The 19,474-nt window shown below is 46.5% G+C and overlaps 1 protein-coding gene across 2 annotated transcripts in view; it reads left to right on the plus strand.

Moving 5' to 3' along the window:
- LOC139371427 (methionyl-tRNA synthetase 1) overlaps positions 1-19,474 on the plus strand; it is a 53,800-nt gene that overhangs the window by 15,215 nt on the left and 19,111 nt on the right. For both annotated transcript variants that reach the window (XM_071111836.1, XM_071111835.1), the window contains exons 5-16: positions 108-183; positions 1,026-1,219; positions 5,043-5,155; positions 7,410-7,526; positions 10,430-10,633; positions 11,643-11,844; positions 14,852-14,926; positions 15,403-15,573; positions 15,938-16,033; positions 16,517-16,634; positions 16,879-17,092; positions 18,755-18,886. In XM_071111836.1, the coding sequence (XP_070967937.1) occupies positions 108-183; positions 1,026-1,219; positions 5,043-5,155; positions 7,410-7,526; positions 10,430-10,633; positions 11,643-11,844; positions 14,852-14,926; positions 15,403-15,573; positions 15,938-16,033; positions 16,517-16,634; positions 16,879-17,092; positions 18,755-18,886 (1,712 nt within the window). The remainder of the gene's footprint in view (positions 1-107; positions 184-1,025; positions 1,220-5,042; positions 5,156-7,409; positions 7,527-10,429; positions 10,634-11,642; positions 11,845-14,851; positions 14,927-15,402; positions 15,574-15,937; positions 16,034-16,516; positions 16,635-16,878; positions 17,093-18,754; positions 18,887-19,474) is intronic.

Here is a 19,474-nt window from a genome sequence, read left to right on the forward strand (position 1 = left end):
TAATTAACTTCTGCTTGTACGTTACTGTAAAAGGCTTACTGACAGTAGTTGTTGTGAAAAGGTATTTTCTGAAAACGTGAGTGATTGAACTGGGCTGTGTATTTTAGGAGATGGTTTCTGTGGCAGATGTGGTTCTGTGGGCAGCTCTCTACCCTATCCTGTCTGACAGCAGTCTGGTATCAGGTGAGTGATATGTTGTTGTTTTTAAATGAGCATTTGATCTAGTTTAGGTGTTTATACAGTGGTGGGAAAAAGTACCCAATTGTCATATTTGAGTAAAAGTAAAGATACTATAATAGAAAATGATTCAAGTGAAAGTCACCCAGTAAAATACTACCTGAGTAAAACTCTAAAAGTATTTGGTTTTAAATGTATTAAAAGTAAAAGCATAGATAATTTCAAATGTCTTATATTGAGCAAACCAGATGGCAGCCGTTTCTTGTTGTAGTTTTATAGCCTGGGGGGGGGCACTCCAACACTGACACCGTTTACAAATGAAGCATGTGTGTTTAGTGAGTCTGCCAGATCAGAGGTTCTCTTGATTATTTGTATTTTATTTAACGAGGCAAGTCAGTTAAGAACACACTCTTATTTACAATGACTGCCTAGGAACAGTGGGTTAACGGCCTTGTTCAGGGGGCAGAACGACAGATTTTTAACCTTGTCAGCTCGGGGGATTCGATCCAGCAACCTTTCAATTACTAGTTCAACACTCTAAACCACATACCTGCCGGCCCAAAAATAAGTGTATGAAATGGACTATTTTCCTGTCCTGCTAAGCATTTAAAATGTAACGAGTACTTTGTGTGTCAGGGAAAATGTATTGATTAAATAGTACATTATTATCTTTAGGAATGTAGTGAAGTGAAAGTTGGCAAAAATATAAATAGTAAAGTACAGATACCCCCCCCCCCCCCCCCCCCAAAAAAAAAACGACTTAAGTAGTACTTTAAAGTACTTTAAAGAACTTCTGTCAGTATATGTGTTTAACCGTGGCGTCCGTTCCTCTTGGCCTTTTACTGTAGGTAATCAGACGCTGCAGCTGTGGTTTGAGCGTGTGGGCATGTTGGCAGCCTGTGTGTCCGCAGCCCAGACTGTACTTCAGGGGAAGGGACTGAAGGCGGAGTCTCTGAAGACCTACCTGCAGAGACAGCCAACCACACACCATGGTCAGGGACAGGTTCAGGGTAGAGGCACACAGCCATGCAACAGCCCTGAGGTAAAAAAAAAATTATACATTTAGTGTTTTGTTTGTTTTAACATCAATCCTGGGTTACAACAGTAGATCATACAAGGGAACTGTTTTGTAACATGTTTGAGGTTGTAAATGGTACAATTTGGACATGTAAGATTGATTTGAAAACACAATTCACACTGCTAATGTTATTGTCATTAACTCAAAGCCTTTTTTCCGTTGTGGTCCTCTTTGGCCGGTAATACATAGAGAGGAGGTGAGAGAGTAGCCACACTTCAAATCCACCCCTAGTCCTATGCTCTCTCTCCCTCTCTCTCTCTCTCTCTCTTTCTCTCTTTCTCTCTCTCTCTCTCTCCATATCTCTCTCTCTCTCTCCATATCTCTCCACCTCTCTCCTCCATATCTCTCCACCTCTCCTCCATATCTCTCCACCTCTCTCCTCCATATCTCTCCACCTCTCTCCTCCATATCTCTCCACCTCTCTCCTCCATATCTCTCCACCTCTCTCCTCCATATCTCTCCTCCAAATCTCTCCACCTCTCTCCTCCATATCTCTCTACCTCTCTCCTCCATATCTCTCCACCTCTCTCCATATCTCTCCACCTCTCTCCATATCTCTCCACCTCTATCCATATCTCTCCACCTCTATCCATATCTCTCCACCTCTCTCCATATCTCTCCACCTCTCTCCATATCTCTCCACCTCTCTCTTCCATAGCTCTCCACATCTCTCCTCCATATCTCTCCACCTCTCTCCTCCATATCTCTCCACCTCTCTCCTCCATATCTCTCCACCTCTCCTCCATATCTCTCCACCTCTCTCCTCCATATCTCTCCACCTCTCTCCATATCTCTCCACCTCTATCCATATCTCTCCACCTCTATCCATATCTCTCCACCTCTATCCATATCTCTCCACCTCTATCCATATCTCTCCACCTCTATCCATATCTCTCCACCTCTCTCCATATCTCTCCACCTCTCCATATCTCTCCACCTCTCTCCATATCTCTCCACCTCTCTCCATATCTCTCCACCTCTCTCCATATCTCTCTACCTCTGTCTTGTCGTGTCTCTCTCTCAGATTGATTGCTTTATTGGCATGAAATAAGATGTGTAGATATTGCCGAAGCGGTATAGTGGTACAGCATTTCAGTAAATACAGTACAATGAGGATAATGAAATCCAGTTCATTTCAGTAGTAATAATATCAGTACATATAATCATGTATACAGGTACAACACTACTGCTGTGATATTAAGGAATATTTAGTCCATACATTTTAATTAAATAAAAAATATTATTTTTAAAAGAAAAGAGCCTCATAAATAAGTATTTCTCTCTCTCTCTTTAGCTTTACAGTTTGATTTCTGTCCTCCAGGGTGATGATGCCAGGACTGTGATGTATTTTCTGTCCTCCAGGGTGATGATGACAGGACTGTGATGTATGTTCTGTCCTCCAGGGTGATGATGACAGGACTGTGATGTATGTTCTGTCCTCCAGGGTGGTGATGACAGGACTGTGATGTATTTTCTGTCCTCCAGGGTGATGATGACAGGACTGTGATGTATTTTCTGTCCTCCAGGGTGGTGATGACAGGACTGTGATGTATTTTCTGTCCTCCAGGGTGATGATGACAGGACTGTGATGTATTTTCTGTCCTCCAGGGTGGTGATGACAGGACTGTGATGTATTTTCTGTCCTCCAGGGTGATGATGACAGGACTGTGATGTATTTTCTGTCCTCCAGGGTGATGATGACAGTACTGTGATGTATTTTCTGTCCTCCAGGGTGATGATGACAGGACTGTGATGTATTTTCTGTCATCCAGGGTGATGATGACAGGACTGTGATGTATGTTCTGTCCTCCAGGGTGGTGATGACAGGACTGTGATGTATGTTCTGTCCTCCAGGGTGATGATGACAGGACTGTGATGTATGTTCTGTCCTCCAGGGTGATGATGAGAGGACTGTGATGTATGTTCTGTCCTCCAGGGTGATGATGACAGGACTGTGATGTATGTTCTGTCCTCCAGGGTGATGATGACAGGACTGTGATGTATGTTCTGTCCTCCAGGGTGATGATGACAGGACTGTGATGTATGTTCTGTCCTCCAGGGTGGTGATGACAGGACTGTGATGTATGTTCTGTCCTCCAGGGTGGTGATGACAGGGCTGTGATGTATGTTCTGTCCTCCAGGGTGGTGATGACAGGGCTGTGATGTATGTTCTGTCCTCCAGGGTGATGATGACAGGACTGTGATGTATGTTCTGTCCTCCAGGGTGATGATGACAGGACTGTGATGTATGTTCTGTCCTCCAGGGTGATGATGACAGGACTGTGATGTATTTTCTGTCCTCCAGGGTGATGATGACAGGCCTGTGATGTATGTTCTGTCCTCCAGGGTGGTGATGACAGGACTGTGATGTATGTTCTGTCCTCCAGGGTGATGATGACAGGACTGTGATGTATGTTCTGTCCTCCAGGGTGATGATGGTGATGACAGGACTGTGATGTATTTTCTGTCCTCCAGGGTGATGATGACAGGACTGTGATGTATGTTCTGTCCTCCAGGGTGATGATGACAGGCCTGTGATGTATGTTCTGTCCTCCAGGGTGATGATGACAGGACTGTGATGTATGTTCTGTCCTCCAGGGTGATGATGACAGGACTGTGATGTATGTTCTGTCCTCCAGGGTGATGATGACAGGACTGTGATGTATGTTCTGTCCTCCAGGGTGGTGATGACAGAACTGTGATGTATGTTCTGTCCTCCAGGGTGATGATGACAGGACTGTGATGTATGTTCTGTCCTCCAGGGTGGTGATGACAGGACTGTGATGTATGTTCTGTCCTCCAGGGTGATGATGACAGGACTGTGATGTATGTTCTGTCCTCCAGGGTGGTGATGACAGGACTGTGATGTATGTTCTGTCCTCCAGGGTGATGATGACAGGACTGTGATGTATTTTCTGTCCTCCAGGGTGATGATGACAGGACTGTGATGTATTTTCTGTCCTCCAGGGTGATGATGACAGGACTGTGATGTATGTTCTGTCCTCCAGGGTGATGATGACAGGACTGTGATGTATGTTCTGTCCTCCAGGGTGATGATGACAGGACTGTGATGTATGTTCTGTCCTCCAGGGTGGTGATGACAGGACTGTGATGTATGTTCTGTCCTCCAGGGTGATGATGACAGGACTGTGATGTATTTTCTGTCCTCCAGGGTGATGATGACAGGACTGTGATGTATTTTCTGTCCTCCAGGGTGATGATGACAGGACTGTGATGTATGTTCTGTCCTCCAGGGTGATGATGACAGGACTGTGATGTGTGTTCTGTCCTCCAGGGTGATGATGACAGGACTGTGATGTATGTTCTGTCCTCCAGGGTGATGATGACAGGACTGTGATGTATGTTCTGTCCTCCAGGTTGGTGATGACAGGACTGTGATGTATGTTCTGTCCTCCAGGTTGGTGATGACAGGACTGTGATGTATGTTCTGTCCTCCAGGGTGGTGATGACAGGACTGTGATGTATGTTCTGTCCTCCAGGGTGGTGATGACAGGACTGTGATGTATTTTCTGTCCTCCAAGGTGATGATGACAGGACTGTGATGTATTTTCTGTCCTCCAGGGTGATGATGACAGGACTGTGATGTATGTTCTGTCCTCCAGGGTGGTGATGACAGGACTGTGATGTATTTTCTGTCCTCCAGGGTGATGATGACAGGACTGTGATGTATTTTCTGTCCTCCAGGGTGGTGATGACAGGACTGTGATGTATGTTCTGTCCTCCAGGGTGGTGATGACAGGACTGTGATGTATGTTCTGTCCTCCAGGGTGGTGATGATGATGATTGTGTGCTGTCAGAGGAAGAGATCCAGTCTGCCGCCGTCACCTGGGGTAAAGGACTTGCAGACTTACCCATGGTTCCAGAGAGACAACACCCTATGTGAGTACGCTACATAATATCCAGTCCGCAGGGTCCACAGGGTCCACAGGGTCCACAGGGTCCGCAGGGGCCACAGGGTCCACAGGGTCCGCAGGGTCCACAGGGTCCGCAGGGTCCGCAGGGTCCACAGGGTCCGCAGGGTCCACAGGGTCCGCAGGGTCCGCAGGGTCCACACAAGGTGCTTCAGCTGCTTAACTCATTTTTCACAAGTTAGTACTTGAATTCAAATTTAAGAGGAGAACAGATAATGATCAAATATGTTTAGGAAAATATAAAAAAATGTATTGGTCTCGCGAATTCAACTCCAGGCAGACTACAGAGTTTTATTGCCTCGTGTGTTTCTCTGTGTTGCCGGGTGAACTCGCTCATTCCACCGCCACTCAGCCAGGCAGGTACAGAACTGACTGACTAGGCGCAGCCAAGCATCACATCGAAACGCTAAAATGCCAGGAACAATGTAGATCCTGCCTTTCTGTGCTCAAGGAACATTTCTGGGATGTTTTTATTTCAGCTCCTGGAACATGGCACCAACACTTTGAACTCAACAAAAAAAAAACACCCCTTTTTCAGGATCTTCTCTTTCAAAGATCATTTGTAAAAATCCAAATAACTTCACAGATCTTCATTGTAAAGGGTTTAAACACTGTTTCTCATGCTTGTTCAATGAACCATAAACAATTAATGAACGTGCACCTGTGGAACGATCTTTAAGAAACTAACAGCTTACAGACGGTAGACAATTAAGGTCACATTTATGAAAACTTAGGACACTAAAGAGGCCTTTCTATTCTCTGAATAGACACCAAAAGAAAGATACCCAGGGTCCCTGCTCATCTGCGTGAACTTGCCTTAGGCATGCTGCAAGGAGGCATGAGGACTGCAGATGTGGCCAGGACAATACATTGCATTGTCTGTACTGTGAGACGCCTAAGACAGCGCTACAGGGAGACAGATCGTCCTCGCAGTGGCAGACCACCGAACATCACACCTGCAGGACAGGAACAGGATAGTAACAACAACTGCCTGAGTTACACCAGGAACGCACAATCCCTCCATCAGTGCTCAGACTGTCCGCAATAGGCTGAGGGAGGCTGGACGGAGGGCTTGTAGGCCTGTTGTAAAAGGCAGGTCCTCACCAGACATCATCGGCAACAACGTCGCCTATGGGCACAAACCCACCGACGCTGGACCAGCAAAAAGTGCTCTTCACTGACGAGTCGCCAGGTGTGATGGTCGGATTCGTGTTTATCGTCGAAGGAATGAGCGTTACACCGAGGCCTGTACTCTGGTGGGGGATCGATTTGGAGGTGGAGGGTCAGTCATGGTCTGGGGCGGTGTGTCGCAATATCATCGGACTGTGCCTGCAATGACAACAAGCTATCTCAACGCTGTGCGTTACAGGGAAGACATCCTTCTCCCTCATGTGGTACCCTTCCTGCAGGCTCATTCTGACATGACCCTTCAGCATGACAATGCCACCTGCCATACTGCTCGTTCTATGCGTGATTTCCTGCAAGACAGGAATGTCAGTGTTCTGCCATAGCCAGCGAAGAGCCCGGATCTCAATCCCACTGAGCACTTCTGGAACTTGTTGGATCGGAGGGTGAGGGCTAGGGCCATTCCCCCCCAGAAATGTCTGGGAACTTGCAATTGCCTTGGTGGAAGAGTGGGGTAACATCTCACAGCAAGAACTGGCAAATCTGGTGCAGTCCACGAGGAGGAGATGCACTGCAGTACTTAATGCAGCTGGTGGCCACACCAGATCCTGACTGTTACTTTTTACTTCCTTTGTTCAGGAACACATTATTCAATTTCTGTTAGTCACATGTCTGTGGAACTTGTTCAGTTTATGTCTCAGTTGTTGAATCTTGTCATGTTCATACAAATATTTACACATGTTTAAGTTTGCAGAAAATAAACCCAGTTGACCATGAAACAATGTATTATTGAGTAGAACTTGTAAGTTAGCGATGAATACAAGGTTTTGTTTTTCTAATGAGGTTGTGACAATCTACTGCCATCTGGTGGAAACAAGAAATAATTGCATAAAATCAATTTGTAGTAGTTAATAATGGTCCCTGAAAAGATATTAGTGCTTGAAAGCCCTTGAATTTGACTTGCCACTGTCTGCACGAATCCAATAAGTCCCTATATTGTTCTTTATGATTTATTTTATTTAACTAGGCAAGTCAGTTAAGAACAAAAAATTAGGGAACGCTGTAAGTGTCTTTCTGATGGGCTGTTTTCTTACCAGTCTTCCTCAGGAGGGCAAGAGGAACGTCCTAGTGACCAGTGCCTTGCCTTATGTTAACAACGTCCCTCATCTGGGCAACATCATCGGCTGTGTGCTCAGCGCTGACGTCTTTGCCAGGTGGATAACACACTACCCTACTGTACCCTACTCTACTGTGCACTACCCTACCCTACTGTACCCTACTCTACTGTACACTACCCTACTATATACTACCCTACCCTACTGTACCCTACTCTACCATACTGTACCCTACTCTACTATACTGTACACTACCCTACAATACTGTACTCTACCCTACTGTACACGACCCTACTATACTGTACACTACCCTACTATACTGTACACTACTCTACTATACTGTACACTACCCTACTATACTGTACTCTACCCTACTGTACACTTCCCTACTATACTGTACTCTACCCTACTGCACACTACCCTACTATACTGTACACTACTCTACACTACCCTACTCGAATCGACTGTACACTACCCTACCATACTGTACACTACCCTACCATACTGTACACTACCCTACTATACTGTACACTACCCTACCCTACTGTACACTACCCTACTGTACACTACCCTACTGTACACTACCCTACTGTACACTACCCTACTCTATCCTACCCTACCCTACTGTACACTACCCTACTCTACTGTACACTACCCTACTGTACACTACCCTACCTACCCTACTGTACTGTACACTACCCTACTATACTGTACTCTGCCCTACCCTACTGTATACTACCCTACTATACTGTACACTACCCTACTGTACACTACCCTACTGTACACTATTCTACTATACTGTACACTACCCTACTATACTGTACACTACCCTACTGTACTGTACACTACCCTACTGTACTGTACACTACTCTACTATACTGTACACTACCCTACTGTACACTACCCTACTATACTGTACACTACCCTACACTACCCTACTATACTGTACACTACCCTACTGTACCCTACCCTACTATACTGTACACTACCCTACTATACTGTACACTACCCTACTGTACTGTACACTACCCTACTGTACTGTACACTACTCTACTATACTGTACACTACCCTACTGAACACTACCCTACTATACTGTACACTACCCTACTGAACACTACCCTACTATACTGTACACTACCCTACTATACTGTTCACTACCCTACTATACTGTTCACTACTCTACTATACTGTACACTACCCTACTATACTGTACACTACCCTACCATACTGTACACTACCCTACTATACTGTACACTACTCTACTATACCGTACACTACTCTACCATACCCTACACTACCCTACCATACTGTACACTACCCTACTGTACACTACCCTACTATACTGTACTCTACTGTACACTACACTACTATACTGTACCCTACTGTACACTACCCTACTATACTGTACACTACCCTACTATACTGTACCCTACTGCACACTACCCTACTATACTGTACACTACTCTACACTACCCTACTCGAATCGACTGTACACTACCCTACTATACTGTACACTACCCTACCATACTCTACACTACCTAACCATACTGTACACTACCCTACTATACTATACACTACTCAACTATACACTACCCTACTCTACTGTACACTACTGTACTGTACACTACCCTACCATACTGTACACTACCCTACTATACTGTACACTACCCTACCCTACTGTACTCTACCCTACTGTACTTTACACTACCCTACTATACTGTACACTACTCTACTATACTGTACACTACTCTACTATACCCTACACTACCCTACCATACTGTACACTACCCTGCCATACTGTACACTACCCTACTCTACTGTACACTACCCTACCTACCCTACTGTACTGTACACTACCCTACCATACTGTACACTACCCTACCATACTGTACACTACCCTACCCTACTGTACTCTACCCTACTGTACACTACCCTACTATACTGTACACTACCCTACCCTACTGTACACTACCCTACTATACTGTACACTACTCTACCCTACCCTACTGTACACTACCCTACTCTACTGTACACTACCCTACTGTACACTACCCTACTGTACTGTACACTACCCTACTATACTGTACTCTGCACTACCCTACTGTATACTACCCTACTATACTGTACACTACCCTACTGTACACTACCCTACTGTACACTATCCTACTATACTGTACACTACTCTACCCTACTGTACAGTACCCTACTGTACACTACACTACCCTACTATACTGTACACTACCCTACTATACTGTACTCTACCCTACTATACTGTACACTACCCTACTGTACTGTACACTACCCTACTGTACTGTACACGACCCTACTATACCCTACACTACCCTACTGTACTGTACACGACCCTACTATACCCTACACTACCCTACTATACTGTACTCTACCCTACTATACTGTACACTACCCTACTGTACTGTACACTACCCTACTGTACTGTACACTACCCTACTATACTGTACACTACCCTACTATATTGTGCTGTGCCCTTCTCTACTATACTGTACACTACCCTACTATACTGTACACTACCCTACTATACTATACTATTCAGTACCCTACTATACTGTACACTGCCCTACTATATTGTGCTGTGCCCTTCTCTACTATACTGTACACTACCCTACTGTACACTACCCTACTGTACACTACCCTACTATACTGTACACTACCCTACTGTACACTACCCTACCCTACTATACTATTCAGTACCCTACTATACTATTCAGTACCCTACTGTACTGTACACTGCCCTACTATATTGTGCTGTGCCCTTCTCTACTATACTGTACACTACCCTACTATACTATACTGTACACTACCCTACTATACTGTACACTACCCTACTGTATTATTCAGTACCCTACCCCTTGAGCCATAGTGTCTCCTAGTCTCCATGACCTCTTGTGTTTGTCTTTCTATCTCTCCTCTCTGTTTCTCGCTTACACATTCATTTCATGTCTCTCCGTGTCTCTGTCTCCCCCAGGTATGGTCGTCTGCGTGGTTGGAATGTACTGTATGTGTGTGGGACTGATGAGTACGGCACAGCTACAGAGAACAAGGCCCGTGAGGAAGGTCTGACAGCGCAGCAGATCTGTGACAAGTACCATGCTGTCCACGCCTCCATCTACCAGTGGTTCCAGGTGGACTTCGACTTCTTTGGCCGTACCACCACAAAGAAACAGACTGAGTGAGTAGCGGTGGTAGAATTTCCACGTTGAAGTTCTGTCTATTCTCTGGATTATATAGGAGGATTCAGCACCTGATCTAAAACATTTAGGAACACCTGCTCTTTCCATGACACAGACTGACCAGGTGAATCCAGGTGGATGATCCCTTAGTGATGTCACTTGTTAAATCCACTTCAGCCGGTGTAGATGAAGGGGAGGAGACGGGTTAAAGAAGGATTTTTAAGCCTTGAGATAATTGAGACATGGATTGGGTATGTGCCATTCAGAGGGTGAATTGACAAGATAAAATATTGAAGTGCCTTTCAACGTGGTGTGGTAGTAGGTGCCAGGCACACTGGTTTGGGTCAAGAACTGTTGGCTGTTCCGAGGGCAAAGGTGGGGTATGGAGTTGTTCTTGCCATAATATGGACTTGGTATTTTACCAAATAGGGCTGTCTTCCACCCCTACCTTGTCACAACACAACTGATTGGCTCAAACACATTAAGAAAGAAATATGTTTTATCAAGATACACCTGTTAATTCAAATGCATTCCAGGTGACTCAACCATGAAGCTGGTTGAGAAAATGTGTGCAACGCTGTCATCAAGGCAAAGGGTGTCTACTTTGAAGAATCTAACATATATTTTGATTTGTTTAACACTTATTTGGTTACTGCTATACCATATGTGTTATTTCATAGTTATGATGTCTTCACTATTATTCTACAATGTAGAAAATAGTAAAAAATAAAGAGAAACCTTTAAATGAGTAGGTGTGTCCAAACCTTTTGACTGGTACTGTACATTAGCAATACACTGGGAGTGTGGTAGCTAGACATGTCAAAGGGTTCTGCAACACGGCTTCCTCTTCCTCTTCCGCTGTTCAAACAGGGACTGATCGCATCAAAACTATTGTGTGGAGAATTAGTGTGGATTCATTTTCTTCAGGGGTTTGTACGGATGATAGAGAACTTTGAAGGTGTTTTGAATTGTATTTGTGAATAAGTATCCTCTCTCTCTCTCTCTCAGGATAGCCCAGAACATCTTCTGGCGTCTCCATGAGCGAGGCTTCCTACTTGAAGACATTGTGGAGCAGCTGCGCTGCGAGGCGTGCCAGCGTTTTCTAGCCGACCGCTTCGTCGAGGGAACATGTCCCTTCTGCTCTTACCCAGAGGCCCGAGGGGACCAGTGTGACAAGTGTGGCAAGCTTATCAACGCTGTGGAGCTACGGGTGAGGTGCTGGAGAGACCTTTTATAGGGGGCACGTTCCACAGCGAAGGCTAGACGACGCAACAGCCAATGGTTACGTGCCTCTTCATCGACTGACAAATTGCTTCAACATCTGATTTGGTTATCTGATACTTAAAATACCTATCCAGGCGTTGTAAGATCTAAACATCTGTAAGTTGTAGATCTGTCAGGCGTCAGCAACGTCTATGTTCTGGAACACGGCCATTATCTATCAATTAATCAATCAATCAATTAATCAATCAATGAATTAATCAATTAATTATTCAATCAATGAATCAATCAATTAATCAATCAATGGAGTTTACCTGATCCAGACAGATCTGGGTTGAATATTTTCAAATACTTTTTGCTGCGCTTGGTTTAGTTTTCCTGGTACAATGGAAGGAAGTAATAGAGTCGTCCCAAACGTCTAAAAACCATGGAGACAACGTCAAGGAGACTGAAGCTAAAGAATGGGATTTGACACAAATATTTTGTGAGGATGACCAGATTTAGTGTAGCCTACTAATATTTACATTGAAATCACAATGAAAAGAGCGACTCATTCTATTCGTCCCCAAGCGGAACCAAAATGTCAATAACCCGTATTGTTTAATTAGCATCACTCTGATTGGCCTAAAAAAAACAATAGAACAAAATGTATAAAAGTTCCCAATCTAATCTATACACTTTTTTTTATTATTTATTTTATTTTTTGTACCTTTATTTAACTCGGCAAGTCAGTTAAGAACAAATTCTTATTTTCAATGACGGCCTAGGAACAGTGGGTTAACTGCCTTGTTCAGGGGCAGAACGACAGATTTGTACCTTGTCAGATCGGAGATTTGAACTTGCAGCCTTTAGGCTGCTAGTCCAACGCTCTTAACACCTAGGTAGAAGGTCACATCTGGCGGCACAGCGACTCTGTAACGAGAAATCCACGTACAGTAAGACATCAAAATGTTATTCTGTTTATGAGCTGTTGAAGGAATACAAACATGACAATTACATTCATATCAATCAATCACATTTATTTATATAGCCCTTCTTACGTCAGCTGATATCTCAAAGTGCTGTACAGAAACCCAGCCTAAAACCCCAAACAGCAAGCAATGCAGGTGTAGAAGCACGGTGGCTAGGAAAAAATCCCTAGAAAGGAAGGAACCTAGGAAGAAACCTAGAGAGGAACCAGGCTATGAGGGGTGGCCAGTCCTCTTCTGGCTGTGCCGGGTGGAGATTATAACAGAACATGGCCAAGATGTTCAAATGTTCATAAATGACCAGCATGGTCAAATAATAATAATCACAGTGGCTGTAGAGGGTGCAACAGGACAGCACCTCAGGAGTAAATGTCAGTTGGCTTTTCATAGCCGATCATTCAGAGTTGGAGACAGCAGGTGAGGTAAAGAGAGAGAGTCGAAAACAGCTGGTCTGGGACAGGTAGCACGTCCGGTGAACAGGTCAGGGTTCCATAGCCGCAGGCAGAACAGTTGAAACTGGAGCAGCAGCACGACCAGGTGGACTGGGGACAGCAAGGAGTCATCATGCCAGGTAGTCCTGAGGCATGGTCCTCCGGGAGGGGAGGGAGAATGAGAGAATTAGAGAGAGCATACTTACGACAGGAGAAATACTCCACATATAACAGACTGACCCTAGCCCCCCGACACATAAACTACTGCAGCATAAATACTGGAGGCTGAGACAGGAGGGGTCGGGAGACACTGTGGCCCCATCCGACGATACCCCCGGACAGGGCCAACCAGGCAGGATATAACCCCACCCACCTTGCCAAAGCACAGCCCCCACACCACTAGAGGGATATCTTCAACCACCAACTTACCATCCTGAGACAAGGCCGAGTATAGCCCACAAAGACCTCCGCCACGGCACAACCCAAGGGGGGGTACCAACCCGAACAGGAAGGTCACGTCAGTGACTCAACCCACTCAAGTGACGCACCCCTCTTAGGGATGGCATGGAAGAGCACTAGTAAGCCAGTGACCCAGCCCCTGTAATAGGGTTAGAGGCAGAGAATCCCTGTGGAGAGTGGGGAACCGGCAGGGCAGAGATAGCAAGGGCGATTCGTTGCTCCTGTGCCTTTCTGTTCACCTTCACACTCCTGGGCCAGACTACACTCAATCATATGACCCACTGAAGAGATGAGTCTTCAGTAAAGACTTAAAGGTTGAGACCGAGTCTGCGTCTCTTACATGGGTAGGCAGACCATTCCATTAAAATGGAGCTCTATAGGAGAAAGCCCTGGTTACATTCAATTAGTTCATTTAAGTTTCATCACATTTCCGAGGACGTCAGTAACCCTGGGGTGCCGTGGGTAACAGTAACCCTGGGGTGCCGTGGGTAACAGTAACCCTGGGGTGCCGTGGGTAACAGTAACCCTGGGGTGCCCCCCCCTAGGAAGCGCCAGCAAGTCGCTGACGCAAGGGTCACCCTCCTCCACTACAAGGCCTTAGTGATGTGTTCTCTCTCTCCTCCACTACAAGGCCTTAGTGATTGATGTGTTCTCTCTCTCCTCCACTACAAGGCCTTAGTGATGTGTTCTCTCTCTCCTCCACTACAAGGCCTTAGTGATGTGTTCTCTCTCTCCTCCACTACAAGGCCTTAGTGATGTGTTCTCTCTCTCCTCCACTACAAGGCCTTAGTGATGTGTTCTCTCTCTCCTCCACTACAAGGCCTTAGTTATGTGTTCTCTCTCTCCTCCACTACAAGGCCTTAGTGATGTGTTCTCTCTCTCCACTACAAGGCCTTAGCGATGTGTTCTCTCTCTCCTCCACTACAAGGCCTTAGTGATGTGTTCTCTCTCTCCTCCACTACAAGGCCTTAGTGATGTGTTCTCTCTCCTCCACTACAAGGCCTTAGTGATGTGTTCTCTCTCTCCACTACAAGGCCTTAGTGATGTGTTCTCTCTCTCCTCCACTACAAGGCCTTAGTGATGTGTTCTCTCTCTCCTCCACTACAAGGCCTTAGTGATGTGTCCTCTCTCTCTACAGGAGCCTACTTGTAAGGTGTGTAGTCAGACTCCTGTAGTCCAATCATCCAAACACCTGTTCCTGGACCTGCCCAAGGTACACACAGTCAGGTCTTTCAAATTTCGCACCATGTTAGTTTGTCTCTAAGTCCACATAATAAGCTAAGATGTTATAGGTGTTTAAACTAAGGTGCTTGTTTATCTCTTCCTCCCGTACCTTTTCTCTCTCTCTCTCTCTCTCTCTCTCTCTCTCTCTCTCTCTCTCTCTCTCTCTCGTATACCACCCTGTCTCTTTTTCTCTGTCTCTCTCTCTCTCTGTTTCTCTCTCTCTCTCTCTGTTTCTCTCTCTCGTATACCACCCTGTCTCTTTTTCTCTCTCTGTTTCTCTCTCTCTCTCTGTTTCTCTCTCTGTTTCTCTCTCTGTTTCTCTCACTCTTTCTCTCTCTCTCTCTCTTTCACTCTCTTTCTTTCTCTCTCTCTTTCACTCTCTTTCTTTCTCTCTCTCTCTCTCTCTCTCTCTCTCTCTGTCTCTGTCTCTCTCTTTCTCGTATACCACTCTGTCTCTGTGGTCAGTTGGAGGCTGAGTTGGAGCAGTGGTTGGAGAGGTCTACTGGGTCAGGGGACTGGACGGCCAATGCCAAACAGATCACCAGATCCTGGGTGAGGGACGGACTCAAACCCCGCTGCATCACCAGAGACCTGAAGTGGGGAACCCCTGTACCTCACCCCGACTTCTCTGACAAGGTACCAGACAAACTCAACCTTCAGTAGTTTTCTCTCTCTCTAGCTCTCTCTCTTTCTCTAGCTCTCTCTCTTTCTCTAGCTCTCTCTCTTTCTCTAGCTCTCTCTCTTTCTCTAGCTCTCGTTCTCTTTCTCTAGCGCTCTCTCTTTCTCTAGCTCTCTTTCTCTAGCTCTCGTTCTCTTTCTCTAGCGCTCTCTCTTTCTCTAGCTCTCTTTCTCTAGCTCTCTCTCTTTCTCGTTGTCTCTCTTTCTCGTTGTCTCTCTCTTTCTCTTTATCTCTCTCTCTCATTCTCTTGAACACACACACTCTGTTTTCTCTCTCCCCCCCATTCAGGAAGTAATCATCTTCCTCTTCTTTCGTCTCCAGGTGTTCTACGTGTGGTTTGACGCTCCTATTGGTTACCTGTCCATCACAGCCAACTACACTGACCAATGGGAGAAGTGGTGGAAGAACCCACAGCAGGTACAGTGTGTCTACCAATCAGGTCATACTCTGTGATGTTTACAGCCTTCTGGTCTCTTTAAACCCAACTCCACCCAGCTACAGACTTCAGTTCTACAGCCTTCTAGTCTCCCCAGTGGATCAACACTTAATCATATCAAATTCAACTAATCAACCACGGTTAGCTCAGTCAGGTGTGTTAATTCTGAAAACAATCCTTCATACATATTCTACCACCAGGTGGAGCTGTATAACTTCATGTAATTTCTGTATTCTACCACCAGGTGGAGCTGTATAACATCATGTCATTCATGTATTCTACCACCAGGTGGATCTGTATAACATCGTGTATTTCATGTATTCTACCACCAGGTGGCGCTGTATAACTTTGTGTAATTTCTGTATTCTACCACCAGGTGGAGCTGTATAACATCATGTAATTCCTGTATTCTACCACCAGGTGGAGCTGTATAACTTCATGTAATTCCTGTATTCTACCACCAGGTGGAGCTGTATAACTTCATGGCCAAGGACAATGTTCCGTTCCACAGTGTGGTGTTCCCCTGCTCTCTACTGGGAGCACAGGACAACTATACACTGGTCAACCACCTGGTGGCTACAGGTAACACACACACACACACACACACACACACACACACACACACACACACACAAAGGGCTTTAGTGTTGGTGAAACCTGAAATCTATTAATGTTACAGACAATACAATTTAATATTTCAGATATTTCATTTTTAGTTTTACCACTGTGGTTGTTGACTGTTCATGTTAAGCCGTTGTTACCCAGTTGAATCCCCAGTCGTTGTGGATAAGATGAAATGAGCCACCGTGTCGGTGTTTCCTCTCAGAGTACCTGAACTACGAGGACACCAAGTTCTCTAAGAGTCGAGGTGTTGGTGTGTTTGGTGACATGGCCAAGGATACGGGCATCCCCTCTGACGTGTGGCGATTCTACCTGCTGTACCTCCGTCCCGAGGGACAGGACTCGGCCTTCTCCTGGGTCGACATGGCCACCAAGAACAACTCTGAGCTGCTCAATAACCTGGGCAACTTCATCAACAGGTACTGTAGCAGGAGAGGTAGAGGCTGGGTCTGTAGCAGGAGAGGTAGAGGCTGGGTCTGTAGCAGGAGAGGTAGAGGCTGGGTCTGTAGCAGGAGAGGTAGAGGCTGGGTCTGTAGCAGGAGAGGTAGAGGCTGTGACTCAACAGGTTCTGTAGCAGGAGAGGTAGAGGCTGGGTCTGTAGCAGGAGAGGTAGAGGCTGGGTCTGTAGCAGGAGAGGTAGAGGCTGGGTCTGTAGCAGGAGAGGTAGAGACTGGGTCTGTAGCAGGAGAGGTAGAGGCTGGGGTTCTGTAGCAGGAGAGGTAGAGGCTGGGTCTGTAGCAGGAGAGGTAGAGGCTGGGTCTGTAGCAGGAGAGGTACAGGCTGGGTCTGTAGCAGGAGAGGTAGAGACTGGGTCTGTAGCAGGAGAGGTAGAGGCTGGTTCTCAACAGGTTCTGTAGCAGGAGAGGTAGAGGCTGGTTCTGTAGCAGGAGAGGTAGAGGCTGGTTCTGTAGCAGGAGAGGTAGAGGCTGGGTCTGTAGGAGAGGTAGAGGCTGGGTCTGTAGCAGGAGAGGTAGAGGCTGGGTCTGTAGCAGGAGAGGTAGAGGCTGGGTCTGTAGCAGGAGAGGTAGAGGCTGGGTCTGTAGCAGGAGAGGTAAAGGCTGGGTCTGTAGCAGGAGAGGTAGAGGCTGGGTCTGTAGCAGGAGAGGTAAAGGCTGGGTCTGTAGCAGGAGAGGTAGAGGCTGGGTCTGTAGCAGTAGAGGTAGAGGCTGGGTCTGTAGCAGGAGAGGTAGAGGCTGGGTCTGTAGCAGGAGAGGTAGAGGCTGGGTCTGTAGCAGGAGAGGTAGAGGCTGGGTCTGTAGCAGGAGAGGTAGAGGCTGGGTCTGTAGCAGGAGAGGTAGAGGCTGGGTCTGTAGCAGGAGAGGTAGAGGCTGGGTCTGTAGCAGGAGAGGTAGAGGCTGGGTCTGTAGCAGGAGAGGTAGAGGCTGGGTCAGGAGAGGTAGAGGCTGGGTCAGGAAAGAGCAGAGTACCAACAGTTGAATCTCTAACCCTGGAAATGTGTCATTTATTATTCAGGTAGTTGTGTTTTATTTTAAATCGTTAAATAAATGATAAGGTATTGGAATTAATCATTTAAGCCCATCTAAGTGCTGAAGTCAACACATTGGGAAATGTAAGGAATTGCTTGTGATGAACTCTCTCTCCCCCCACCCTCCCTCCCTCCCCTCCCCCTCCCCCCACCCTCCCTCCCCTCTCCCTCTCTTCCTCCCCTCCCCTCTCCCTCCCTCCCTCCCTCTCTTCCTCCCCTCTCCCTCTCTTCCTCCCCTCCCCTCTCCCTCCCTCCCTCTCTCCCTCCCTCCCCTCCCCTCCCCTCCCCTCCCTCCCTCCCCTCCCCTCCCCTCCCTCCCTCCCTCCCTCCCTCCCTCCCTCCCTCCCTCCCTCCCTCCCTCCCTCCCTCCCTCCCTCCCTCCCTCTCCCTCCCTCCCTCTCCCTCCTCCTCCCTCCCTCCCTCCCTCCCTCTCCCTCCCTCCCTCCCTCTCTTCCTCTCCCTCCCCTCCCTCCTCCTCCTCCCTCCCTCCCTCCCTCCCTCCCTCCCTCCCTCCCTCCCTCCCTCCCTCCCTCCCTCCCTCCCTCCCTCCCTCCCTCCCTCCCTCTCCCCCCTCCCTCTCCCCTCCCTCTCTCAGGGCTGGTATGTTTGTCAGTAAGTTCTTTGAGAGCTGTGTCCCTGCCATGGCTCTTCAGCAGGAGGACAAGAGACTGTTGGCTCAGGTGGGATGGGAGCTGAAGCAGTACATTAACCTCATGGACAGAGTCAAGTAAGAACCAGTTGTCAAAATGCTGCTCGTCACACACACACACACACACACACACACACACACACTTGCACTGACACAGTTTTAGGAGTGTCTGAAAAGAATGGAGAGTTGAAAGTTGAAGTTTATATGTTGTGTTGTGGTCTGGAGAGTTGATGTTGAAGTTTATATGTTGTGTTGTGGTCTGGAGAGTTCATGTTGAAGTTTATATGTTGTGTTGTGGTCTGGAGAGTTCATGTTGAAGTTTATATGTTGTGTTGTGGTCTGGAGAGTTCATGTTGAAGTTTATATGTTGTGTTGTGGTCTGGAGAGTTCATGTTGAAGTTTATATGTTGTGTTGTGGTCTGGAGAGTTCATGTTGAAGTGTATATGTTGTGTTGTGGTCTGGAGAGTTCATGTTGAAGTTTATATGTTGTGTTGTGGTCTGGAGAGTTGATATGTTGTGTTGTGGTCTGGAGAGTTTATATGTTGAAGTTTATATGTTGTGTTGTGGTCTGGAGAGTTCATGTTGAAGTTTATATGTTGTGTTGTGGTCTGGAGAGTTCATGTTGAAGTGTATATGTTGTGTTGTGGTCTGGAGAGTTCATGTTG

This window comes from Oncorhynchus clarkii, chromosome 17 (assembly GCF_045791955.1).
Source record: "Oncorhynchus clarkii lewisi isolate Uvic-CL-2024 chromosome 17, UVic_Ocla_1.0, whole genome shotgun sequence".
Taxonomy (NCBI): domain Eukaryota; kingdom Metazoa; phylum Chordata; class Actinopteri; order Salmoniformes; family Salmonidae; genus Oncorhynchus; species Oncorhynchus clarkii.